We start from the raw sequence: 26,101 nt of genomic DNA on the forward strand, positions 1-26,101 counted from the left end.
TTCACTGAAGCAACACTTGCTGGATTGCACTATGAGGCATCTAACTTCATGTTCCAACTAGTATTTACTTTAATCCATCTACCAGATCATTAATTTTTGCTCACCCATTTATGGACTTGAAATTTGTCAAACTTGTTATCACAAAACTATTCCTTACCATGCAGAACTGTACAGAGGTGGTTTTAGGCATGTTTTATGCTCATAATTAATCACATCTTGTTATGTAAGGAGTGCAACCAGGAGTTAAGCAAGCCAGACTTCGTTCTTCATAGAGAGGGATCAATCAGTTACGGTCGACCAACTGTGCCTGAAAGCTTTGGTGAGGTATTTGTTTGGTATTGTCAGTTGTTTCCGTGTTAAAATCTTCTTACACAGCTTGTATGAGATTAAACTTACAGAGCAACACAATCTTGTCTGTTTGCAGAGACACCTCAGAATTACTTTAGCGGCGTTTGTTTGCTAATTCAAAAGAAAATGAACTTTAGGACAGGGAAGCTAGCCTCTGTTCCCTATACATATATGCATTTGGCAGCATCATAGCGAAAGCAGACTATTGTCTTTGTAATCAGGTATTTGAGTGTTTTCTGGCACAGAAACATTGACCTGGTTTTTGGGGAGGAGTTGGTTGGTTGTTTTCGAACAAGAACTGGTCTGATATAAAAATGTTTATATTAAGTTGTCACTCAGATATTTTTACAGCTTTTTTTGAGTGACTAGGCTGTCCCATCTGGACCAGTAGATAACGATACTGTGCCAGACGCATATGATACAGAAAAGCCACTAACGTCAGAGCACTTGCGACATCAACTACATACACTGTGTGAAAACCCCTAGTGATTTAGAATATTATCCCAGTTCCTGTTTACACAGTTCCCTGGTCAATAACGAATACAGGTTTGATCATTTGTACGAAACCTAAGACACTCATACCTCTGGTGTGATTTTTTTTTATTTGGATGCATGTCAGATAGTTTCTGCAAGGAATTCTACTGTTAAGGATGTGGCTTTGAATGTTTTTATACATTCAATACTACGTGTAGTCATGCCTTTCCAATGTTTCACATTATTACATGTTATTAAATACTCTTCACCTGATTAGAATTTACACAGCCTGTAACCATCTGCATCAGGCAGAACTGTTATTCACTTTGCTAGCTTGAAGCACTGCATATTCGGCACACTTAACAGCAGTAAAAGAGCTAAAACCAAACCCTCACCTCTGAAATAGGGTCCTTCCTACACAGCAACAAGGTTCCCAGTACCTGTCCAATCCCTGGCCGCACAACCACCGCCTGCCCAGGCCCTGGGCCTGCCTTCGACATCCTGCGGCGCCCCGGTTACTACTCACGCCCAGGATGAAAGCGGTCATCTGCCCTACCGCAGCTCCGCATGTGCCGAGGTCCAGCAGCGGCCGCTTCAAAGCAAATAACAAAAAAGCACAATCAATTTTGTGCCACCAGGGCAAAGCGCATGTGCGTCTGCATCTATGCAAGCCTGCCCAGTTCCTGTCAGGACGCGAGGGTCCCGGCTTTGCGCCAGTCCGGCCGTGCCCAGGCCCATCCTGGGAGCCCACCGAGACGGGGGTCGCCAAGATTCCCACCCTCCCCGCACCTCCTTCCCTCCCTTCTGACAGGAGAGGCCGGGGACCCCGGGGAACCCTCTCCCCCTGCCCCACAGACCGGGGCCTCCGGGACGCCCCGTCCCCTCACACATGCAGCCCCTCACAGGCGACCGGGGCCGCCCGCTCCCGCCGCCCCGGAGGGTGTGTCCGCCCGGGCCCGGGGGGGGGGAGGGAGGAGGAAAAGGAGGAAGAGGGGAGAGAGAAGCCCCCGCTCTTACAAAAGCTTCCGGGCGAGGAGCGGTGGTTTATCCTGCGGCGTGGCCGCCATGCCCCTGAGGAAGCCCGCGGGCAAGCGGCGCAGCACCGACTCGGGCGTGGAGCCCGACCGCGGGGCCCTCTCCCAGGAGAAGAAGGATCAGCGCATCGCGCTTTTCCTCAGCGACTTCGACCAGCAGGGTAGGGCCGGGGGGCGGCGGCGAGGGCCTTGGAGCTGCCCCGCGTCCCTGGGCGGGCGCCGGCGCGGGTCGGCGTGCTGGGGCTGCCTAGCACGGCGCCGAGGCCGGCCACTGCGCTAGCGGGCACCGCGGCGTGCCAGCCCGCCTGCCTGCGCATCCCTGCCCGGCGGCGGGGGGGGACAGCGGCTCCCGGCGAGAAGAGCCTCCGGGCCGGAGCCGGGGCCAGGCGAGCGGCGAGGCGGGGGGGAACCGCTCGCCCTGTCCCATGAGGGGCGCCGGCAGGCACCCGAGCCCGCGCTCGGGCTGGCCCTGGGGCGCCGCCGGTCCGCGAGGGGGCGCCCTGGCCGCCGCCGGGGCCTGCGCGGCCTGGGGGCGAGCGGGCCGCAGCGCCCGGCGGCCGCCCGCGGGCCCCCCCTGGATGGCGGGCGGGCGGGCGGCGGCCCAGCGTCCCCCGACCCGCCTTCTACTTCGCTGCAGGTCCGGGGCGCAGCTCTTGTGGTCGGCTGCCCGCACCATGCTTCTCGTCTGCCTAAGGAGTGTCTGATGGCGACCGTCAGGCGCTCTGACTCCCCAGTCAGATCATCCCGGATAAAGCGTTATTTTAACTTTCTTGTTTAATGCAGTCTACCAGTGCTTATGTTTGGAGATATGTAACACGTATGGCAGTGAAAGCCTGTTTTGTTTTAAAGCCAAGGAAAATATCCAGGAAATGAAGAAAGAGCTTGATTCACTTTTGCAAACAGCTGAGAAGGCGTTTACAGTGGAGCTGCTGAAGATGCCGGTTGCCATCAGGAAAATGAGAAGAAAAGACTTGCTTAGTAAGTGTGTGTGGTCTTATATTTGCGAGGGATGCAGGCATCGTTATAGCATGATGTACCCTTGACTAATGTGAGAAAACCTGTAAACTTGGTGACTTCCATGAAAAAGTTTGCTTTGTCTGCTGAATGTTTTGAGCTAATCAGTAGTGGTATTACACTGCAGGTGTTCAGTAAACACTCATGTTCAAGTAGACTGATCTGTGTAACACAGGGTATAGAATTAGTAGGTTACAGTATATAGAGTCTGGAGCCTTCTTTTATGTCTGCTTTTAAGTCATCTTATTTAAAGCCTGAAGAGAGAAGGAATAATTCCAAGTCTAGTATTTTCTGTGCGTAAAAACTTAAGCATTTCTTTCCATCTGAATCTGTTCATCCTAGCCGCAGAGATTATTTTGTCTTTCTGTTAATTTTAAGTCTTTCACTACTGAGCCTTTCTCATCTAGTTGTTTACCTGTGATGATGAGCAAACAAGTTTAATTTTAACCTCAGGTTTATGCAGCAGTTTAAGCTGTGGTGTACAGTCAGCATCAGGTGTATATTCTGGTGAGAACTGATGTTTTTGGAATCTACCTTGCAGCTGGAAATTGCAGGGGCCGCACAAAGACCAAACCTAAGACTCTTGAAGAACTTGAGTTTACTGTAAGCCTTTAGCCTTTGCTGAGTATGTACTTCAATGTCTGTCTTGAAAACTTCTGCCTAAAAGCATTAGCTTTCAGCAGTGCAAGGTATGGAGTTTTTCCTTCTTTGAATTCAGGTTATATACTCTGTGACTACGCTTAGTATCCTTTCAAAGATTAAACATACTGAAATGGCCTAAGATTTTCATTGTTGTTTTGTAGGAGTGACTATCCTGCAAGACTTGAACCTTGTTCAGGTGCAACATACATGCTAGCTAAGATTAACTATTTAAGCAGCTGTAATCCTGAACTACTTTGTTCAGCTTTATAGCCCATAAGAACCTGCAGATAATAATTATGCAAGTAATAGTATATAATAAACAAGTTATACCTTCTTGAGTTACAGATTTGCAAGGAGGGGAGGAAGTGGCTCTTGCTGCTGCAGTGGTAAGTGTGTGTTTTCAAATTTTATCACAGTTTACAGAATAGAAGTCTTCTTTCCCTGCTGTAAACATTTCAGACAAATGATTTTGTTTGGCTGTCTGTTTAAATACAAGTTAATATGAAGAGGCTAGACAGCTAGCCATGGTGCAGTTATGCACATTATCTAAAGACTTAGGGTCATCTGCAGGCAGAAATCCAGATGTTTCTGAAAAAATAAACTGGTGTTTAGCCAATCCTACTTTTGTCATTTGTTTTAGTGCCCTTTTAGTTCACTGCCTTTTGTAGGCTAATATGCATCTACTGGGCAAAATCTGTTGACTTTCCCTTGTCAGATAAACTTTTTTTTTTTTCAGACTGACTGCTCTCTACCAGACATACCAAATCCAAAACTGGTGACGACAAACAGCAAAAAAGGCAAGTCAATCCATTAATATCTAGCTTGGTTCTTAAATTATTTTTTTTTAATTGGTTTGAACTGAGCATTTGTAAAGTGAATGTTAAGCCTGAAGGATACAAGAGGGAAAAGTGTATAACAAGTATAACATACAGGTCCCCCCAGCATCCAGTGTGGAGGATCATGAGCTATGCTACAGTCGAGGTGCTTTAAAACATGAGATAAGAGCTCCTGCCCTTTGGATTTATCACTGAAAATGGCGAGAAGAGACACATTTAAGTGACTTGTCAGTGCTTTACTGTATAGCAGAAGAGCTAGGAAAGTCACCCCTATTTTCTCATAGGTTCCCCTTTGACCTCCTACCCATTGAGGTTTGTACAGAAAATACCATTTCTCTTCATACTGCAAAATATGCAATAAGAAGGACACTACCACTGAAATGTAATTCTGTTTTGTCTGGGGGGTTGAAGGGTTATCAAGTGTCTTTTAACTGTCCTGTGTGTCACAGTGTCTGTGACGAACACACATAGTTTGCTTTGAACTCTGTCCCAGGCGAATGACCATTGGATAGCAGAACTGATACATAGCTGCCAGTGGGTAAATAGGCTTCAAACAAATGAGTTTGAAGTGGTGTTTTGTGTTCTTCATGAGATTTTTGTTTTCCTTGTCTTTCTAATATATTTGTAGTTAAGGTAACTACAATTGTTGAATATGAAGATGCCAAGCACATTTCTGGAAAGAAAATACCTAAAAAAGTAAGTTTATTCCGAACAAACAACATAAGGGTTTAATCAGTTCTGACCTGCTGTGAACCCTGCTAGATCCATGACAGGGCAGGCCAGGGGCCTGCTGTTTGTCTGAAAAATCAGTGGTTTTAAATTCAATGTATTTTAAGTTAAGCAAGGCTAAACTGTATAGATTAATTTCATAATGAAATATGGTATCTGCACTTCTGGTAACTCATTCACACAGACTTGTAAATACTTGGAATAGTCATTCTCTGTTGACTTGCAATTAAGTCTTGATGGTTTGAGGAACCATTTTTTGTTGAAACTTTTTTAAAAGAAAATTTGAATTGATGTTTTAATACATGCTTTTCTATATTTGAATGAGTTGTTCATTCCTGCCCACCTTGATCTCTAAACCAAATAGCACAGGTGTATTAATTTTACCACCTCAGTCCATCTGTGCAATGCAGTGCCTCAGCCAGACACTGAAGTATGTAGCAAGATGACAACAAAGATGGAAAGATTACATGCAGAGTCACAGGCATTAATTATAAGAGGGCTTACAAGTTGGAATGGTGTATATTAGAAAGGTGGTTGGTTGTACAGAACTTAAGTATGAACAAACATGTTTTGGCATTATGAAACTCTTGTTTTAGAATGCATATTTGCCATTTTATGTGTATGTAGAACCATATAAAAGGCAGCACTATGGGGCTTAACTATAAGGGAATTCTTACAGTATTGTTCCCTGGAAATATCTATCATTTTGCCTTAAAATGCCACTTTTTAACTGCAGTCTTACATATACATTTTTAGGTTTCCAAAACAAAGTCATTGGTTTCATTGGCCTCTGGTTTAAATAGCAAACGGAACTCTCTTTCTAGGTAAGACTGACCTTTGATAGCTTATTTAACTCGCCTGAACTTGTGAATGCTGAAAAATCCTCTTTTCAGACAATAGTAGCTGAGATTTGAGGCCAATAGCAATACATCTGATAAAGATGTCTTCCATAACCTGAATCAGATGCATGGTAGTGATGTGAACCCTGAACAAAAAAGCACCTCTAGCTGATGAAGGCATGTAGTTGTATCTCTCCCACTGAATGGTGCGCAGTTCTGGATCTATGTAATCGGTATAGATTTCCAGACCATACTTAATGGAAGAGAGTGTGCAAGGGAAACATCTTTGTTGCTCTGTCAAGAGTAATGAATTGTTTTGTAATAATTTTGCCTTCATACATAGCTGAAAGGGAGGTGTCATTAGCAGGAAAATACATACTTGCAAAAACACTGTAGAGCTACTTACAGTCATGATGGACCATATTCAAGTCTCACTATAAGATGTAATGAATTAAAAAGAATTGGTGGGTTTCTGCATGAAAATTTTTTTTGAGAAGCTCCCACTACACTTATGGCTCCAGTGTGTATACTTGTACCCACTGGCACTTATTTTGCTACACTCAAATTGTCTTCAGAGAAATACAATTTAAATAATGTATCAGTGTTTAATGTGCCTAAAAGAAATAAATAAAAAAAATCTTAGCCAGATTTAATTATTTTCTTGAATTAGGATTATAGAATTTTTGGCTCAACAAAATCAAACTAGAGAAGGCTGCTTTGCCTGGGGAAGTCTTAACTTTTCAGTCTTTAAAGGTTGCTTTTATTCAAGTACAGTAACACTGGGCCAAAGCTACATGCCCTTACAATATCTCCAAAATGTGTGTAGGAATAGGGAGACAGGAGGATAGAGTGAGGTAAACTTCTGTCATCAAGATCTCTGTGAACTGAGTTAAAATCCAAAACTGGAAAAAACTTGTTCTCTGGATTCAGGTCAACCACACAGGACAAATATCCTGAAAAGTAATCTAGAAAAATTAATTCCTGCTGAAAAAGAAACTTACCAAGAAACTTTTTGCACGCTCAGATAGAAAGCTGTGGATGTTCCCTTAATTATACCCAGCTCGGGTATTGCATCCCCCTCTCTTGTCTACTAATAAAATTATCCTTTCATTCCCCTGTGGTGTTAGGTCCCATTATATCACGTCCACCTCAGAAGGGCTTCTTCACAGGTATATACACTAGATCTCTGTCATGGAGTGCTTCAACATTCTCTAATTCACCAGCTGTCTATCTTCATCCTACCTAAAACTCTCCAGTAGATGAGGAGGAAATAAAAAAATAAAATAAACCTAAAACCACCAATCACTTTTTTTTTAGGTCTGTTCACTCTTCTGCTAGTGTGACTGAGGCTATTAAGTCTCTTGCTTCTGACTGCAGTGCCACAAATTTCAAAGCCACGCCAAAGGTATCTAAAAGGTAAGGGGTTTTAGGCTTGTTATTAATAATTAATTTATTAAATACCAAGATACTATATATCTACATTAATATCAGTCCAGTTATTAATCATCAGATTTAGTAGATCTTGATGATCTGCCACTAAATTTCATAGCAAGGCTGCGTACTAGTCACACCTCCTGCTTTGATTGTCGGTGTTAACTTACATTCTCATGGAGGTACAGGATTTGATGTCATAACTAAGCCAGTTTAAAAAAAAAAAGCCCAGATTTATAGTTGTCCTGGCTTTGGCTGGGATAGAGTTAATTTTCTTTCTGGTAGCTGGTATAGTGTTATGTTTTGGGTTCAGTATGAGAAGAAAGTTGATAACACACTGATATTTTTCAGTTGTTGCCAAGTAGTGTTTATACAAAGTGAAGGATTTTTCAGCTTCTCATGCCCAGCCAGCAAGAAGGCTCAAGGGGCACAAGAAGTTGGGAAGGGACATAGCCAGGACAGCTGACCCAAACTGGCCAAAGGGGTATTCTATACCATGTGATGTTATGCCCAGTATATAAACTGGGGGGAGTTGGCCAGGGGGTATCACCACTCTGGAACTAACTGGGCATTGGTTGGTGGTGCAGGTGGTGAGCAATTGCATTGTGCATCACTTGTTTTGTATGTTCCAATTCTTTTATTATTATTGTTGTCATTTTATTATTGTTATTACGGTTATTAGTTTCTTCCTTTCTGTTCTATTAAACTGTTCTTATCTCAACCCACGAGTTTTACCTCCCCCCCCCCCCCCCCCCCCCATTCTCTCCCCCATCCCACTGGGTGGGGGGAAGTGAGTGGGCAGCTGTGTGGTCCTTAGTTACCAGCTGGGGTTAAACCAAGACAAGAGTATAAATTCTACTCCTACCCACTGTTGTTTAAAGATGTAGTTTACAGCTTAAACTAATTCTCAGACCCCAAGCTTGATTAAAATGTTACCAATACTGCTGCTTTAAAAAAATATAAAAAGAAACTAAACCCCCAAAAAACCCCAACCAAATAAATTGACAATCAGTTCTTTGCACAGAACAGTTAAGGTTTTCAGTTATTTCCATTCTCTGTACACTGCAGAGCTTGGTTTTGGCAGAAATCATCAGCTGAAGTGAAGGGGTGGAAAACTTAACTTAAATGGGTCATGAAACCAGCAAGTGGCTTAGTTTCACCTTGGCCTGCTATAAATTCCAGAGGCTTGTTTCCATGCAGAAGATAACCAAATCTTACATCTTTGAAGTGGAATAAGAACAAATATATCATGAAAGAAGCTTAGGAATTTAGTATGTCATAAGGCATGCCCTGTACCTCTAAAAGCTAGCAGCTTTGGTATTTCTTGGTATCTCCCTCTGTAGTAGACAGATAAGCACACATCTTAAGCCCAGAGGCATGAAAGTTTCCTCTTTCCAAAACTGTAAGCATTCACTGTTGATATTGGAGAGTGGATATTCATGTTACTGAGTGGTCCACATGTCAGCTTGCTCACTGGTCTGTAACACAGGCTTAGAAGGTTACTGTGGTGTTTCACAGTCATAAAATGTTACCTAGCAGTGCTAGTAAATGCTGCTGATGGTTGGATTTCCTATTGTCTTCTGGCAGAATTGGAAAAATTTAAACATGACTGCCTTTCCATTAGGTACGTTTGCTACTACTTGCATTTGCTTCATGCTGGAAAATTTTCTGCAGAGCATAGGAAGTTAACACTAGAGTAACATTTTTATTGTATTCTAGTAATGGACTACAACAGACTGTCTCAAGAACTGTACCTACCAGTGGAAGAGGTCAAGGCATGTTACTAAGAAGTAAATCAGTACCCCAAGATAAAACTGTTCCGTTTGTAAACATACCCCTGGCTGATGGACAGGTATCAAAAAATCTTTTTTTAAACATTTTCATCTTACAGTAGTTGATAAAACTCTGAATAGTCTGATAGTGATAGCTCTTGCTATCCCTAAATGAGTTGCTGCTAAACAAAAGGAAAAATGGTTACTAAAGTTTTGCAGTTTAGCAGGGAAGCACATGATTTTCAGAAAAGCTGACCATGCAAGTAAAAACTTCCAGAATAGTTCTTATCTTAAAACTGCTTCTCTTCATGTTTATAGACACTCTGTACGGCTGGTGGAGACCTCAATAATATTGATGTGCAACTACTAAATCAAGATACAGTACAGCATATTCATAACTTAGTGGTAAGCTTAAACTAGTAGGCTTTCATGTAAATATTCAGACACCTAGTCTCAGGTTTTCATGTGAGATACTGTCAGGAATGCAAGTTCTAAGTGCTTTAAGTCTTCTCAGGTTAAGACTAAATTGGTTGGCATAAATTAGAGAGAGGACTAGGGCAAGGGAGGAACAGGGAGGGGAGAACTGCTGCACGCAGATAATGTGTAAAAGTAAATGCACTTAAGCATGTGCAGTTTGGCAATTGCCTGGGCAACAACAGAAGCATAAACTCTTCCTTCTAGATTGCTCTGGTGTCTCCTACCATGTGAGCAAACTGCCATTCTCTTATCTCATACTCATGAAGGCTTGCAAAGCTACAGCTAAGTTCTGATTCTTGTTATAATCTATTATTACGTGTCCCTTGCAGAGTAAGAACTATACTCCTGTTAATTCTCTGCTGCAGTTGAATAATAACTGCCTTATCTTTGGTTCAGGGAAGTAAACTGTTTTGATGCAGACTGAAGTTGGAACAAAACTTTGTAGCACATAGTGCCCGACTTCTGAAGATGAGGGTACCTGGCTTTTGGATGAAGTAATATGCAGCACTAAAAATCTATCTAGACATAAGGAATATTAATCAGTTTACAGTCTTGCAGGTATTAAGACTTGAGTGCAGCTATATGAGTTAAGCTAAAGGTCTGGAAGCTGTTTTGTATTTTGTAACATGGACCTGTCTCTGTAGGTAGAGAGTGGGGGAGTGCTTGCTCACTCCTTGCTTTAGCAATAGTGACTTCTCTTTCTTCTTGCAAGTTCTGTTGGGTAGCTTGAACTAAAATGAATTTTTCCCCCCTTAGAGTGAGCTGACTGTACTATGTGGAAAGGCAACAGCTAAACCGAGTTAATGGCACTGTCTTGTGACTGCAGAATATTCATGACAGCTCTTGCTGCCTCTGAAGTGTTTAGAGAATGTCTATAATGTCTTAATAAAGCTGTATAATACCCAGTATTTTTTTATATAAAAGTTTACAATGTGATGTGTATGATTAAATTCCTGTTATCTCTTTGAAGGATACAAAAGCAGAAAAAAATAATTCTGCTTTTCCAACTTCTTTGTAAAGGCTTAGTTAACATCTAACCTCAATTCACAGTAAAGTATACAGTAACAGGTTATATGTAGGAAATAAGTTTTAACTCTGATATTCTAAATAGGACTCTTTTTTTTTTACATAACTATTGATAAATATAGAGGTTCTTCTATGCATGCCACTAGCAGAATGTAGTGTTGGTCTCCCCAGTATCACTTCCCTTGAATCTAACTCTGGAATTAAGCTGAAGTGCAAGTTTCTAAATTCTTGAATAGTATTTTAAGGCATGTAACTTTAGTTCTGTGGTAGTATATATAAACCTGACACAGAAATAGAACTTACTTCCAGTTCTGTGCTGTGACATGACAGTAATGTGCAAGACAACAGGTAGTAATCCAGACTTACTGTAATTTGTGGTCTCACCCCCATTTTTCTAGTACTTTTGAGTAACTTGTACGAAAGGCTTTTAACATCCTTGCAGGTAAAGATGCCAGTCCAGCAGTCACTCTGCTGTGGGTACTCTAGTATTTTCAGAACTTCAGGATGCACTTGGCTTTTAATCTGCCAGTGTGATTTCAATTAAAGTGTTTTCACTGTGGTAAAGGATGGTGCAAAAGACTCCTACACTCTTTAAACTAAACCATTAGTTTAAGAATGAAATCTAGATTAGTTTGGGTTTTTTCTGTCCTGCTTCTACCCTTGCTCCACTTAAGGAACCAAAGGTCACAAGCTTTCTTTTTTTCCTTATTTGAAACTTTCCAAGGTATGGGAGACAAAACTGGTAATGAACATGAAGTTAAAACACTATCAAACCTAGATTAAAACTATGCTCTTGCTTGGTAATGAGGAAATACAGGAATAAACATCTCATTCAGATTATACATGAAGTTTACAGAACACTTTAATAGTTAGTTTTGTAACTCAGTAGTTCAACCTGAATTAACATCCATTTTCCCTTAAATTATAAGAACATTGCATCAGTGTGGTATCAGCTTTTGATTATTGCAGGCAAATGGACATTTTAACATGAATGATTAAAACTATTCACTCCCATACTACACTAAGGTAACCAAAATTGCAATGCAGTACTGAAACCTGCAGTTTTCCAAATTTTTGGAAAAGTTATAGTGTTAGGCATGCTTTGCAATATAGGCCAACACATTGTTGTGGATCTCACTGGGGTCATATTACAAAAATAGCTGGTAGTGTTTAATCAAGCCTGTTCTTGTTAAAGTATTTTCTGAGTTACAATTTAGAGATTAGGTTTTTTTGTGACTAAAAGGCTACTGCTATAAACTGGGAAAGTATTTCCAGGCCCTGACACAAAGGGCAAAATTACAGGCTGTACACTGTAATGAAACACAAGGACTCTTCAATCAACTGAAGTCATTTTTATGACTTGGCACCAAGCTAGGAAGCCTCCAGAACTCCATTTATATCTACAATGTTCCTTTTAAATTTGGTAAGAGAGGCATATAATTAAATGCCCCACACCTCTTTTACAGTGATTATTTGAATGTCATAGCTACATCAGCCTAAGGCTATAGTGGAAGGTTATGGGTTAACAACTGAAATACAATTTTCCTATTACATCCTAGTTAGAGAGATGAGAAATTACTTCATAATAACAGATAAGTCTTTGGCATGTTTCATTTTTTCAAACAACAGTAATCTTTCTTCTACTGATTACTTCTAACTTCTTTGCAAACCTATTTTTCAAAGCAACATAGCCTCATCTTTTACAGGGACAGGAACCACGCCACTGTTGGCATCTTGCAAATAAATATACACTGTGAACACCTTGGTAAATCAGACACACTCAAGAGGACAGATAAAGACTTCCTACAAGAGTCAACTTTAGGTCAATTTTAGTCACTGTATATGCAGAAATAGGTATGTCACAAAATAAGCTAGATGACTTCCTGAGTTTTTTTTTCTTTTCAGCTTCTTGAAGCCATTATTAAAAGATATTAAAAAAGCATCAACTAAAAAATGGTTCTAATGCAGTTCTAGTGATCGTGTTTTCTTCTTCCCCCAACATACAGAATATTCATTTGTTTATAGTAACTAAGTACTTAAGTGGCAGCTGTTTATTACTGAGAACACTCAACTAATGTTTATTTGATTATTCATAGGAGAGTCATATTGGCCTAGTTAAAGCATTAATAGCTATGTTAAGCATTAAACGTCATCAGTAAACTACTAAAGCATTAGTAACTATAGTAGTATATTACTTGCAACTTAAATATTGAAACCAAGACAGTGGAGATTGTGAATTTATGTGACGTTTTTCTACACTACAACTTTGTAAAGGGATACCCTCTTAGTAGAGCAGGAGATACATATAACGGCAACTGTGACAAAGTCACCACTCATTGAAACATGCTGTTATCAAGAACCTAAATCAATGCAGTCTCAGGACTGAAACAGAACTAAGACTAACTCACACTACATACAGTAATCAACTTCCCCCCCACCCCTTCACTTCAGCATGCTATCCAAAAAGTTACAACAAATCCCCTCCTCTATCCCCCTGAAAAAAGCAATTTGAAAGTAAGGGGATAAAAAGTTTAGAGTACATACTCTGTTTTCCAAGGAGGTGAATCCTAAAGCTACTACTTAAAAGCAGAAGACAGGTGTTTCAATTGTTTAAGCATTACAGGTTAAGATGACTGACTTCTTGGAGAACTGAATCAGGAGAAAAGATCAGTATGTAACCATGGCTTCATGAAAAGCAACCTGAAATTTTAATAAATGAAAATAAAGATTCTCTAGATGAGAATGCCACAGCATAAGAAGTCAATACTGAAATACAGGTCAAACAGTATTTATTCTTACTTCAGTTTTAGAGTCTGTAGCAAGGGTGTTCAGCAACACTCAAATGCCAATGCCTACCCAAGCACATGGAAACCCTGGGAGTTTGTCCCTCCAACCTCATTGGTAAATTGTCAACAACTATCTGAGCAGTAATTGAACAAAATTCAGATTTGTAAAGAAAAGTAGAGGCATCTTTCAACTTCCTCACTTCAACAGGGGGAGAAACCTCACTGTAAAGAAGCAGCTTACCAACCAAAGTTCATGCACACCTCCTTAATGTAACAAAACACTTAGGTAACTAACAGTACCTGATAATTATTTAAGGTCATATTTTTGCTTTGTTGTGGTATTTTTACCAATTAAAAGCATATAAAAAAGAACAGAACTGAAGCTGGGGGACTTAAATGTCCTAATAGTTAGAAAAGTGCAAACTACAAGAAAAGTAAGAAAGCCATCTACATTTAGTATGTTTCCAGCTCAAAAATTTGTCAAGTACAATACTAATCTCAGTCTCTTTACAAACTGTGTTAATGCAACCACAAGTTGCCAGGCATAATGTTAATTTTTACAAAGATTTTTTTTTTAAACTGGAAACATATCTCTAGGAAGTCAGACTGAATCAGACTTTGAATTGGATTCAAAGCCTAAGAGAAAGACACCATTACTTTGGGATTTAATCATCTTCATTTAAAAGGTTTTGTTATCTTCTGATTGAGCTCACATATCCTTGTTTTTCTTCATACAAAGGGGACATGGCTGCAGCCTTCCCTGTGCCCATTTAGTCACATTTCATTTCAAGAAAAGACCATTATATGTGGCACACAATTGTTACCTAACTGCAACCTAGTCTTAAAGCAGATTCAGCCTCTCTGCATTTATAAAATGTCTACCATCTACATAGTCTCTTCGTACACAGAATAGATAAAGCCACTGGAGAAGTAAGAGTTACAAGGCAAAAAGAAATATATTATACACCAACTGCTTTTATTTAATTTCAGAAACCGTTCACAAGATGGTAGAAAAAACTTACAACCACTTCTAATTTAGTCTTCCATTGTTCCCAGTCAGCTCTAAACCCATTATGTGCAAAGCCCATTTACCATGCATCTAGATGATAGATACAGGCTATGAAATTCTTTATTCTACTTGTAGCAGCTTATGCAGGTGCAGCCAAATACCAAGCCTCAGGACAAATTGTACACAAACTTTACAATGTAGAATTTGAATTTAAAATATGAAACTTAAAATCTACACAAAACTGGTAAAAATCAAGCACAGATACGAGGACAAACTTAAAACCCATGTGAAAAGGAGTCTTGTCTTCCTTTCAAGTGCTTTATTCTGCTACACAGTCAAAATGAAGATGTAAGCTTGTGGTTAGTTTAAATTACACTCTGTAGATACTATAGACCAATTTAAAAGTTACACATACAGCAATAGATGTCCGTTGGTTCATCTGGATTACTTATACAATCCAGCTGGATTGTTGAAAACAAGTCAGGCAAAATTTGAAAGAAAATCCTTGTGCAACTTTAGACAAACGTTTACTGATGGGCACACTGTACCCCAGGTCCATGATGGCTGCTTTCTTCATCAGAACTATCGTTATAAGCTTCACGTCTCTGGCCACCACCTGAACCACGAGTGGTATCAAATTCCTGAAGATCTACCTCTTCTGCATCACCAATTACATTAGGAAATTCTGGTCTAGCTGGCAGAAGATCTTCAAGTTCCTGCCCCAAAAAAAGAACTGTATTCAGTACTGCATCTACAAGTGCTAAATAAAGTGACCAGTTTCCCACAACTTCAAGACTCCCTCTCAGAGCAGGTTCGGTTTACAAGTCCAAGCTGCTATAAACCCTGAAGCGCATACCCATTTAGAAGTATCCAAAGCATTTGTATCAACTGGACAACAGCACTTAAAGAAAACCAAATAGCTCCATGTATCATCAACCGAAAGTGCAATCAGTAAGTACAGTTGAACTCTGAAAGCTTATCACACAGCAGCAGGAAGACTTCCTCCTGCCCAACATCTGCACAGCTCTTAAATACAGGTTCCATAAATTCATATTCCAATGGGTGTTTTCAAATTACATGTTGCCATAAACAATGTTAAAAAGAACAATTGTACTTGCATCTAACTTTAAGCACTGAAAGCAAGCATGTGAAGTACAACACACACACTGTCAAATAAGACCACCGCACTTGTGCTTGAAAAAGTACTTACTGAAAGCTTTTCTGGGCTAATCCAGTTATTTTCAGGAAACTGAACGTCAAATTTAATGTAAAGATCCCCCTTCTCAAAAGGATTACGATACTGTGGCATTCCTTCACCTCTGACTACGCGAACACAACCTGTAATTCAGAGAAGTAAGCTGGAGAGTGCTACTTCAGAACAAATCTTTCTCTATGCAATTGTCTTTAATTTCTCTAGCCTAGGTTCAGTTAACAGGACAACAAGGATTAAGTGTTAAAGAATGTCAAAAGAAGTCTTTATCAGGTCAAGTCTACCTGGTTCAATTACTTTTCCAGGAGGATATTTAACCACAATTTGACGTCCATCAAGGTGCTTAAATGTGAACTGAAATCCACACAGTGCTTCAACAAGTCCAATCTTGTGCGTCATATGCAAGTCATTTCCATCCCGCTGGAAGACCTAAAAAACAAAAACAGGAGGTATCTTTTCTAGTCATATAATTGTATCTCCACAAGACTCGTTATTTAGAATTCATTATTATTTATTCTTAAAATTCAATGTCACAGCAACAGCCTTTGTACAAAGTTAACTTAATTCTGTTAATTCAAATAGCTTAACATGCTTGGAAAGTTTGTGCCTGATGGAAGTGTCATCTAAGATAAGGCAAACAATACTATATACTATGATGTAAGGTTCAAATTAAACAAGGCGGCCTGTATAGCAGCAGTGCTCTCTTATCCCCAAGATCTTCTACACAAGCAACCTATGAACAAAACTTAGGAGAGTTTGACACTACTTCCCCTGCACCAGAGTACAAAAACCACATCTTTGTTTCTCAACATTTAACTAGTCATTGTGCATATCTGCTTCAGCTAACTTTATCTATAGCAGGGCTTTGATCAATTAGTCCATAGCAGTCATAAGTGATCTTTAAGCTGTATCACTCACAATTCTTCATCAGAGTAAATGTAAGCTTTAGCCACTGGCAGAACTACAACTCCCACCTCAAGGGAAATTTTAAGAACTTAAAATCTTCACTAGAAGTCAGTCTAGTTTTACTCAGTAGGACACAAGGTACAGTAATTGTCAGAATTGTTAATACTGTAAAAATAGATGTAGTTCGTTAGAAGACTAAGACAGAAGTGGCATCCACCACCTGGAATCTGATGCCATCATGCACATCTGACTGTTCTGTATGCTTACAGACTCCTTCTCCCTTATCATAGTCAAAATCAACTGCGATGCTACGTTTCAACCAGTATTACAGAAGAAAGAAGAGAGGAACGTGTAGAGCTATGCAAAACTGATTGACAAATTAGCAGTCCTTGACACAGCTTTGAAAAGCTTACAAAGTACCTAATTTTCAGATAACCAACATTATGTCCTTAATATGTGACTGGAATTGAAATTTGTACCAAATGCTATTCTTTATGTCACAACAGAACTTCCCGCACCACCACCATTCCATTCAACATTTTTTCCAGAGTATAACACACTATTTCTTCTTTCATCATAGTAATACCTGGCCTTTCTAAACAAAAGCATTCAAAAAAAGAAGCAGTCACCTCAACTCTGGCCTAAGGGAGTTTTAACACAGAAAAAGATAAATTACAATATTTAATGCAAAATGGAATGTATATACTCCAGAATACAGTAGGCATAAGCCTTAACAAACTAGTATAAAATACTCATGTGTGTTAGTTTTGTCAAATGAATCAGTAACATCAGCATTCTGTGTTACATTTCCACAACCACAGTAGCAAAGATAGAAAGCACTATCTGGGGATTTTAATAGGAGTTCCCTGCCATGTCACAAGACATTGGTAAAAAAGCAACACCTAGCATTTTGTTAGTGTCACAATCAAAGCAGATTGAAGTTAACATCCTGAATGGCTCTTCACTGCATCCACTATATCAAAGTTAGCCTGAGCTTACCTGAGAAAGCTGCCTTTTATTAGCATTAGGAAACACCAGAATCTGCATGTCCTCTGGCTACAGACTTGCAAAGTTTTTTCTGGCTCACCATGAAAGCCATGTTACTTGCTATAAATCTATTAAAAGCTATTTACCATATCTCCCAGAGCTGCAGCTATATGAATTACTTTAAAATGAACAGCCATCTATATCACTTAAATATGAAAGACTAGGATAAAAGGCATTTAAAATATAAACTCAAAAGCATTACCTCATTCTCCTTTTCTTGGAGTAAGAGGACAATATCTCCTGGTTCCACACCTGGAGCCTGATCTGCTTCTCCACTGAATGTAATTCTTTGCCCATGTTTCATGCCTTTGTCTACATGGACTTCAAGTATTTTTACCTCTTTGATCACCTTCTTCCCTTCACATTTTTTACAGCGGTCTTTTTCATTAATTACTTCACCTAAAGAAAGACAAATTTTGAGTTCAGAGATTTCCTCATAATTGCATCAGATTCTGAAGAAAAACTATTTTAAAGTAAGCTGAAGAATACATGCAACACAACTAGTGATTTAGATATTGCTTTATGAATTCCTCACAAGAGAAAAGGCTTAATTTACCCTAGCTAGAAGAGGGGGGAAGACAAAAAAAAAAAAAAAGGAGGGGGAGGCTGGGCAAGGCAGGGAATGCAAAGGTACACATAACCTTCTAAGCTGTCTTATCAAGGATTTTCAAGAGTGCTTTAGAGAAAGGCAAAACAAGACTTTGTCTATAGCTTCTACCATTCCTTAAGTGTTGTCTCCTGTATCCTTACCACTCGACTTACTACTCTTAAAAAAAAAAGCCTTCTCCATTCCTTGTTATGCTGGAGGATGAAAGCTATAAGAGAAAGGATGAAGCTAAAACCAAACTGAAGCATGTCCCCTCCTTTAAAAGTCAGAATACAATTTTCAAACTATTTCAGTGAATTTAGGAAGCTTAGTTCCACTTCTGTTAACAACAATGAAAAAAGGACTACTGGGTTCTGTTGACAGCCACATTTTACAATGTGCCACCACAACAAAGTACTATGTAAATGAAGCCAGTAGAACTAGAGAGTCTTGCATACAAAATGGGGGGAAGATAGCTGGTCAAATCACAGTTTCAAGCAAGAGCAATACATAGGTTTTCCCATGGAAAGGATCTAACTTTTTCTGACACATAAGGGATTTCACTTTTATACTCTTAAACTGAATAGTTTTTCCACATTGTCCATCACCTCTAGCAAGGGTGAACTGAAGGATGACTATCCAAAACAGCTTAAATTCTCTGTTCCACTTAATCTTTATTTTTCAAGTAAGCTGTTGTCTTTGTACAGGCTAACCAAAACATTAGGCCACATGAACTGTACAATTTCAGTACTTATTTCCAATACTGCTCTAAGTGCCACAAGCAGATGCACTTGGCTTAAGACATTAAACTTGCCAGCTTAAAGGACCTTTCTGTGAAACAAAGTATAACATTATGACATAGTTGAAACTACTGAATAGGTAGGTTAGGTATGTAAACTGTGAAAACAATATATTCAAAGACAACATCATTTATGAAATGTTTTGACTAGTCACAAAATACAACTCTCTAATTCCCAAGTATCGAGAAGAATAAAAACATCCACAAGGTGATGTTACTACTCTGGAAACTGCATAAGATCTAAAAAGGAATCACATGAAGTGCAGATCTTGTGCTGAACTTGTTCCCCCAAACACAACCAATTCAGCAAAACATATCTTCCTAATTTGAAGTAGTTAAAAATGGAAACCTAAAGTTGGATTTTAACCTAAACCTGTCCTTGGACACATTAGGAGACTGCAAAAAAGACAAAAAGCTCCTAAAACAACAAAATCTTGGTTTTTACTTTAACACAAGAGTAATAGCAATAAGTAATATTCACATCTAAGTGTTTTTAAAAACAATCAATCCCTACTGCTCAAGCTTCCAGGCTGCTTTTCAGTACATTAAACACTGTAAATCTTGCTGTTCCAAGTAAAATGATTTCTCCATGTTGACAGCAGATTGAGACCCGACTAGGTGGGAGCAAAATTATCCTGGATAAGTTCCTCCTGAGATTTAACCAGGAGGTTGAATCCAACTAAATGCATTTAGTAACACAGAATAGCTTGGCCTACCTTCTCCGTTGCAGTCAGAGCATACGGACTGCATCTGCTGAACCATTCCAGGAGCCAGCTGTCTGATCATGATACGTACACCTCTACCCCGGCAAGCATTACATTTCTGAACAGCTCCAGCCTTCCCTCCCTGCCTAGAATAGCAAGCACCAGTTGCATGAAAAACAAGTTTTTCAGAAACGTACGACAAAAAAACCCCTACATCAGTAGGTTAACATTCCTAATCACACTGCCAATTATAGTTAGGTTCTTTCCTCTCCCTTTTCCCCCCAAACAAAGCCCTTGAATAGTTCAGTTCCATCAACAGTATCATTCAAGTTCAACGATTTTCTAGTCTGAAAGCAGGCTCCAGTAAGTCAAATACTGATAAAGATCTGACATAAGAGATGCTTCATTACACTATATGCCAACAAGCAACCAGAGAACTCAAAAATATAAGCAAACTTACCCATTACATGCACTACAAAGGACATTCTTGCTAAGCTGTAGTTTAGTTGTCTTTCCATTATACAGATCTTCTAAAGAGACTCTACAAAACAAAGCATTTCTCCTGGGTTATCATTTAACAACTTACTTTCACCATGTAATTAAAATACTTGCCTAGGACAAATTAAAGAAAAACAGATCTTCATAAGAAGACTAAATCTGCTATTAAAATAAGATTTTAAAGCACCATTTTTGCTTTCACAAGGAGTCATTAAAAACTATTCCATACATATGAATATACATGTGTAATATTGGAACATAGTTTCAGAGCAAAGCTACAATTTAGTCAGAAAAAAACAGATAGGATTGCTTGTGTTTCTCAACAGGAGACAGGAAACGGGAAACAAGCTGATCTAGCATTTTAGGTTTTATTTTACAGTCATAGTGGATTATTTTTTTTTGTTCTACCAGGCAGGTGAGAAACAAACCTCTCCAGACTGTCCTGACAATATTTATAGCATGCATATGTAAGAATACATACAGAATTCTTACTACTGTATTGGGCTTTCCACACGAGATAGTTTAGTGGGGAGGGGTTAGCATGTCCCCAAGGCCACTTAATGATTTAGATTTATTCGTGTTTCAATTTTTTTTAGAAGCTCTTGAATACACTATCAAACTCCAATAACCTTCATCTATTGATAGAAATTATGAACACATTTAGTCTTTCTCCTAAAAGGGTTTGTTAGTGGATAGAGATTTCAACTCAGTGTATTGAGAAAAGGTTGCCTGGCATCAGTGTTTACAAATAACAACAAAACCAAAGCTAATTAATAATATAGCATGCAGCACTAGCTACTAAACAAAGCAAGCATGTAAAAGTAAACAGACTTTACTAAGCATGGTTTGCCAACCACAGGAAAGATGCAGCTTAACTTAAGAACTTAGAAAGCACCTGCTCAGCAGGTACAAAGCCAGTCATTACTGCAAGCAGGGATCTACAAAACACAATTAGATGTGATATTCAAGCATGCCTTTAAAAACAAACAAACAAAAAAAACCCCCAAAACTAAAACCAAACCCACCACACGCACTTTTCCATTAATTATGCAGTTCAACTAGTTCCAGTTGGTATTGCACTATGAATGCAAGTCAACTTAAGTCTTTCCAGAGCCTTAGTACCTCTGCTTCCCTGAGAATCCAGCTAATGAGTAATACTCAGTTGTTGAATGCTTTTTCAGATTAGAACTTCCAAACATAATTAAGGAGCAAAACCAAGGAAAGTAATGCTAACAAAGTATATACAGGCTAATAAACAGGCAAAGCAAAGTATGAGATAGTACGTAAGATTAACCAATCATGAAAAGTAACTCGAGATGACTGCCTTCTGGGCTACACACGACACACAGGTCTGAAAAGCAGGTGCAGACCGCAGAGTATCTCAACCAAGAAGCATATTACAAACATAAACTAGAAGAGTCAAGTACTGATCAGGAAAGCCTGAAAGTACAAATCGCATTATCAAGATACTCACTTGAGTGGATGCATCATATCTTCTCCTCTTCTTCTACCATTACGACTTCTACTCTGACCACCCATGAAATTGAACAATCCACCACCAAAGATATGGGAGAAAATATCGTCCATTCCACTGCTTCCACCGCTACCTTCTCGAAGACCCTGTTCTCCATATCTATCATATAACTCACGTTTCTCTGGATTTGACAATACTTCATAGGCAAAGCTTATTTCTTTGAACTAGAAGAGGAACAGAGTCAAAACAGTGCATGATAATTTATAACTTCAAGGGAGCATTTTACTACTGTTTCTTACCCAGCATGAACACCCAATTAAGAAGGTACACAACAGAACAGTTTTCCACCCTCATTCTAGTATGCAAGACTTAAAAGTCAGACTTGGGCTTAGCTGTGTTACCCCTTATCATAAAATATGACGTTTTATTGCAAAACTTAATTGACTTTGTTCTTTACTGTGCCTAGCCCAAGACAGTTTTCTTAAAAACAAAAAACCAACCAAAGAAGAAAACCCCCAAGTACAAAATACTGCAGTAGCCAACAGGCAAAAAAACCCCAGTTACATACTAATAGCAAAGACTTCAAGATATGTTAGGCACTTAAAATACGCTAACAATTGAGCAACTTATCAAAATGCATATTAAGGTGTTTGTCCTCAAAACAAATTAATACCTTTTCATAGTCATCTCTGCTCACCTCTAAGCAACCATTAGAACTTCAGTTCTGTTACAGACAATCAGCTGAGTCAACTTAATCGACATTTTTTAATTGTTAATGCATAACAATTAATGCATAACAAATCTAATACAACATTCCCACGTATGTAATTTGTTTTATGCTGCAACACTTTCAAGAACCTCCACACATATTTTTCCATGTTGGAAAAACTTGGAAAACTGACTTTTTCAAATACCGATGTAGATGCCAATGCCAGCTGACACCATCTCTGCAGATGAAGAGAGGCGGTTTTTCCCTTAGCATTACCTTCTCAACCAATTTGACTCAGTCAACTGCTGCATTTTTTCATGAGGTACACTGGTAGATTTTGAGATTGGGAAGAAGTAGACAAGACAGGGTTCCCTCTCACAGTTATTATTTTTTAACAACTTGTAACAGCAATCCCCCAACACCTGTCTTTGGTCTCTTAGATGCTACTGTAATAGTAAACTTCAGCAGTTTAAAAAAAAAAAAAAGTCTTACTTTGTCCCCTGCATTTGGATTCTTATCAGGATGGTATTCCTTGGCCAGCTTTCGATATGCCTAGTTGAAAGAGGTACAAACTTAGTTTCAATTTTGATTCATCAGTTCTTTTCTGAGAAACTCAAGTAGTATCTCCAGAAAGGACTAAAACCCTAATAAAGCAAAGTGAGAAAATGAGTGTTTTGAAATCACTCATACATTGAAATGGTACATAAAAAAATTTGACATTGCTATATGCATAAATTAAATACACTTGGATTTAAATATAACTGCAGCACACAATAGCTAGAACTAGTTTTCCTGCTTATCTTAATTAACTTACAGGAAGAATCACACTGGACTTTCATTAAAATTACTTACTCTACAGAACCCACTCAAAACCTACAATATGACAATTTAAGTTTCAACCCGTTGTCTTTCACCTATCACAGCAATACATTAACAACAAAATGGCTGCCTCAGCTTCTCATTCAACCCTATTAGTCAATCCTCACAATAATCACTTTATTCTTCCTTACCTACCAATAATGGAAGATTTCATCTCACTTTGAACTAAGTATGAGTTACATGCGCAGAAATGTACAGATGATTGCTTTTATTTAATTTCATTGTTCTAAAACGGTAGGAGGAATGAGTACAGCCAAATCTCCAGATGAGATTTTTCAGAAAGTGCTTTTTTTTGACCAGTACTTTGACTCTCAGGACCATTACTTTTTCTACAGCAGTATTTAATCTGTTTTGCTTATACTTTAGAGGATCAAAGCAAATAACAGGCCAGGCAGAGACTTTTCCTACAGTTTGAGTTTTTGACAGTAAAGACCTCAACTCTTCCCCCACTCCACCTCAACGCCCCCAGTAACAATCAGGGGACAGATATTAATAAATTACATGGTATACAGTCTTTTATTTTTTTAATTATACACATTAAAAAAGCTACAGCAATGCAACCGCAAACAACTGCGACACTGGTTCTTAACAGTGCATTTTTCAAAAGCTCTAGTTCTGTAGAACTGAGCATCTAAATTAGCTCTTTAGAACGACATTAAGAGAGCTTTACACACAAAGCTTTACAGAGATCACAACTTTCCATTTTGTACTGGAACAAGTAAGATTCCTTTTTTGTATCTGCACAGTTACTTCTCTTTACTGATTATCTTGAAATACTCCATATTTCTGCATGCAATCAAAAAATAAAGTTTTATAAGGAACTAATTAAACAAAAATAGTGCACTGATATTACAAGCCAAATATTCTAAACCACAGTAAGTGCAGAGAACAAAAATCATAGGTCTTATAGAACAAATTACCCATCAGTAACAAAGCATAATCTTCCACAAACCTACATATGTAACAAAAAAGGATTTTCCCCACATATTTTAAGGAGTCTAACCAACAAAAAAAAAAAAAAAAAACCACAGAACACTAAACTGAAAACCTACATAATATTATCTAATCAGGAAAAAAGGAGCTTGCGTGGCGGTCTTTAAAAAGAGAGAGCGCTCACGTCCTTGCTGATAACAGCATTCCAGTTTAGAGCGATTCTTTAGACCACCCATGGCCCAAAAGGAAGCTACCTTTTTATTTATTTAATTACCAATTTATTTAATCAGAAACAGATCCAGAATCAAGGTCTGCACTAAAACAATATTATAACTTGAATAAAAGTTAATTTAACTAATCAGTGTTAAAGCCTGTTCTCTCAACCCCTTTTGACTAAGCTGTTACCTATTTATTTTCACTTTCCTATACTGTTATATACAGGTTAAAATACCAGATTAATAAAGCATCCATGTGACCTCTCACTGACAATAAGATATAGATGAACTTCTTGCCATTGCAGGCAGTTGGAAACTTTACACTCCATAAGTCTAATTCATAGCAATTAATATTGAGCAGTGCAGGTTATTCAAGTGGAAAACCGCTATCAGTTTCTCATTCTTACAGAACACGGATACCTTTAGGAGAATTTAGTAAAAAAAAAAAAAAATTCTACTCGATTGTGTTCGGTATACAGCAGTATCTTCTCACCGCATGCTTTCCACCTCTTAACGCTATTTCAACACTGCAATTGCCTATCCCTGCACAAATTAGGCTACCACATGCATGATGGGTAACGCAGAGTTGTTAATACCAGCACCACCCATCAGCGGAAGCAGGTCACTGCTAGTAAACTGTCTGGTTAATTATCCTCCCTCACGTGTAAATGGCCATTAAACCCTTTTAGAAAAAAGTGGTTTATACGCTACAGAATGAACCGGACGTGGTGAATCGTTACACTGACGACCTGGCTCCAAGTTTTCACCTCGCTTCTTTGTTTACATTACCTTGCGGCTTTCGGCCGGTGAGGAATCGCGTATAGGAGCAAAACGAAACCTTACTAAGGCCTACACGTGGGGCAGACAATGGCTCCAGCGAGAATCTACCGGTCGGTCCTTCACGAGTATTTTCGCACCCCGTGAGCCTTCCGCCGGCTGCCAACACCGCTCTGCCGCGCGGGAGGGACGCGGCGCCGCGGGGGCGAGGCGAGCAGAGTCCCGCCAGCACCCGCAGCCGGCGCGGGACCCGGCGGCGCCGGGACGGGGACGCGGGGCGCACGGCCGGGCCCCGCTGCTCCCTCCTCCCGCCGGTTTCCCTGCCCCCGCCCCTCCCTCCTCCGGGGCCCGCCCGCGGCCTACCCCGCTCCGTCGGCGCCCGCCCGCGAGCCGGGCCCCGGCGGCTCCGCGGCGCGGCCTACCGAGGCGGCACCGGGCCCCTTCACCCGGCGCCGCACCCTTCCCCCCCCTCCGCGGGCCTCAGCCGCGCGGGCCGCCTCAGCCGCGCGGGCCGCCGCCGCCGCCTTCAGGCCACGCTCCCCGCGCCCGCGTCCTTCCCTCGGCTCCGCTCCCCCTTGCCTCCCGCCGGCCCCGGGCCCGCCTGCAGCCGCCCCGCGGGGCCCTGCCCGGCGGCAAGCCCGTCCCCTCCCCCCGCGGCGCTGCCGCCCGGTCTTCCCCGGGCGCCGGCCGCCGCCGCCCCTGCCCCGCACCTTCTTGAGCTCGTTGTCGGAGGCCCCGGGCGGCACCCCCAGGATGTCGTAGAGCTTCGTGTCGGCCACGTTCGCCATGGCGGCAGCGGGCGGCGGGCGCAGGCCGGAACGGGGCGAGGGGCGGCGAGGACGAGACCGGGAGCAGGACGAAAGCCGCCGCAACGTCACGCGCAGACACCCGCGTCACCACGCCGCGACGCGGGAGGAGCCCGCCCGCCCCCTCGCCCTTCGGAGGCG

At 40.3% G+C, this 26,101-nt stretch overlaps 2 protein-coding genes and 1 long non-coding RNA gene across 6 annotated transcripts; 2 read left to right on the forward strand and 1 right to left on the reverse strand.

Moving 5' to 3' along the window:
• Positions 1–1,801: 1,801 nt before the first annotated feature.
• Positions 1,802–12,796, forward strand: LOC104323754 (borealin-2-like). Of its 4 annotated transcripts, none has more exons than XM_069793581.1 (10): positions 1,802–2,017; positions 2,706–2,834; positions 3,852–3,898; positions 4,249–4,309; positions 4,977–5,044; positions 5,834–5,901; positions 7,234–7,332; positions 9,067–9,199; positions 9,438–9,524; positions 12,306–12,796. In XM_069793581.1, the coding sequence occupies exons 1-10, from the start codon at positions 1,888–1,890 to the stop codon at positions 12,453–12,455; spliced, it is 972 nt and encodes a 323-aa protein (XP_069649682.1). In that variant the 5' UTR covers positions 1,802–1,887; the 3' UTR covers positions 12,456–12,796. The 4 variants fall into 4 exon arrangements, with proteins under 4 accessions (XP_069649682.1, XP_069649683.1, XP_069649684.1 ...); XM_069793582.1 differs by having other exon boundaries at positions 3,858–3,898; XM_069793583.1 differs by lacking the exon at positions 12,306–12,796 and adding an exon at positions 10,353–10,504.
• Positions 12,797–14,363: 1,567 nt separating this feature from the next.
• On the reverse strand, positions 14,364–26,049 carry DNAJA2 (DnaJ heat shock protein family (Hsp40) member A2). The gene is made up of 9 exons (XM_069793580.1): positions 25,865–26,049; positions 22,843–22,902; positions 21,642–21,865; positions 20,130–20,210; positions 19,682–19,815; positions 17,783–17,979; positions 15,912–16,056; positions 15,628–15,755; positions 14,364–15,133 (listed from the first exon to the last, which is right to left on the reverse strand). Exons 1-9 carry the CDS (start codon positions 25,940–25,942, stop codon positions 14,945–14,947), a joined length of 1,236 nt encoding a protein of 411 aa, XP_069649681.1. The 5' UTR covers positions 25,943–26,049; the 3' UTR covers positions 14,364–14,944.
• LOC138687257 (uncharacterized) lies at positions 15,939–17,284 on the forward strand. The gene is made up of 2 exons (XR_011326518.1): positions 15,939–16,076; positions 16,824–17,284. It is a non-coding gene; the product is annotated as an uncharacterized lncRNA (long non-coding RNA).
• Positions 26,050–26,101: the final 52 nt, after the last annotated feature.

This window comes from Haliaeetus albicilla, chromosome 10, assembly GCF_947461875.1.
Source record: "Haliaeetus albicilla chromosome 10, bHalAlb1.1, whole genome shotgun sequence".
Lineage (NCBI taxonomy): Eukaryota > Metazoa > Chordata > Aves > Accipitriformes > Accipitridae > Haliaeetus > Haliaeetus albicilla.

Bases quoted from the DNA above. Each gene is read 5' to 3' on its own strand.
- DNAJA2 (XM_069793580.1), bottom strand. From the start codon at position 25,942: ATGGCGAACGTGGCCGACACGAAGCTCTACGACATCCTGGGGGTGCCG. The intron at 20,211-21,641 runs GTGAGTATCTTG...TTTGTTTTGTAG, and splicing joins GATATGATGCATCCACTCAA to AGTCTCTTTAGAAGATCTGT. The intron at 17,980-19,681 runs GTAGGCCAAGCT...GTCTTTCTTTAG, and splicing joins CTCTGACTGCAACGGAGAAG to GTGAAGTAATTAATGAAAAA.
- LOC104323754 (XM_069793581.1), top strand. From the start codon at position 1,888: ATGCCCCTGAGGAAGCCCGCGGGCAAGCGGCGCAGCACCGACTCGGGC. The intron at 2,835-3,851 runs GTAAGTGTGTGT...TACCTTCTTGAG, and splicing joins GAGAAGAAAAGACTTGCTTA to TTACAGATTTGCAAGGAGGG. The intron at 9,525-12,305 runs GTAAGCTTAAAC...TATTTTTCAAAG, and splicing joins AGCATATTCATAACTTAGTG to CAACATAGCCTCATCTTTTA.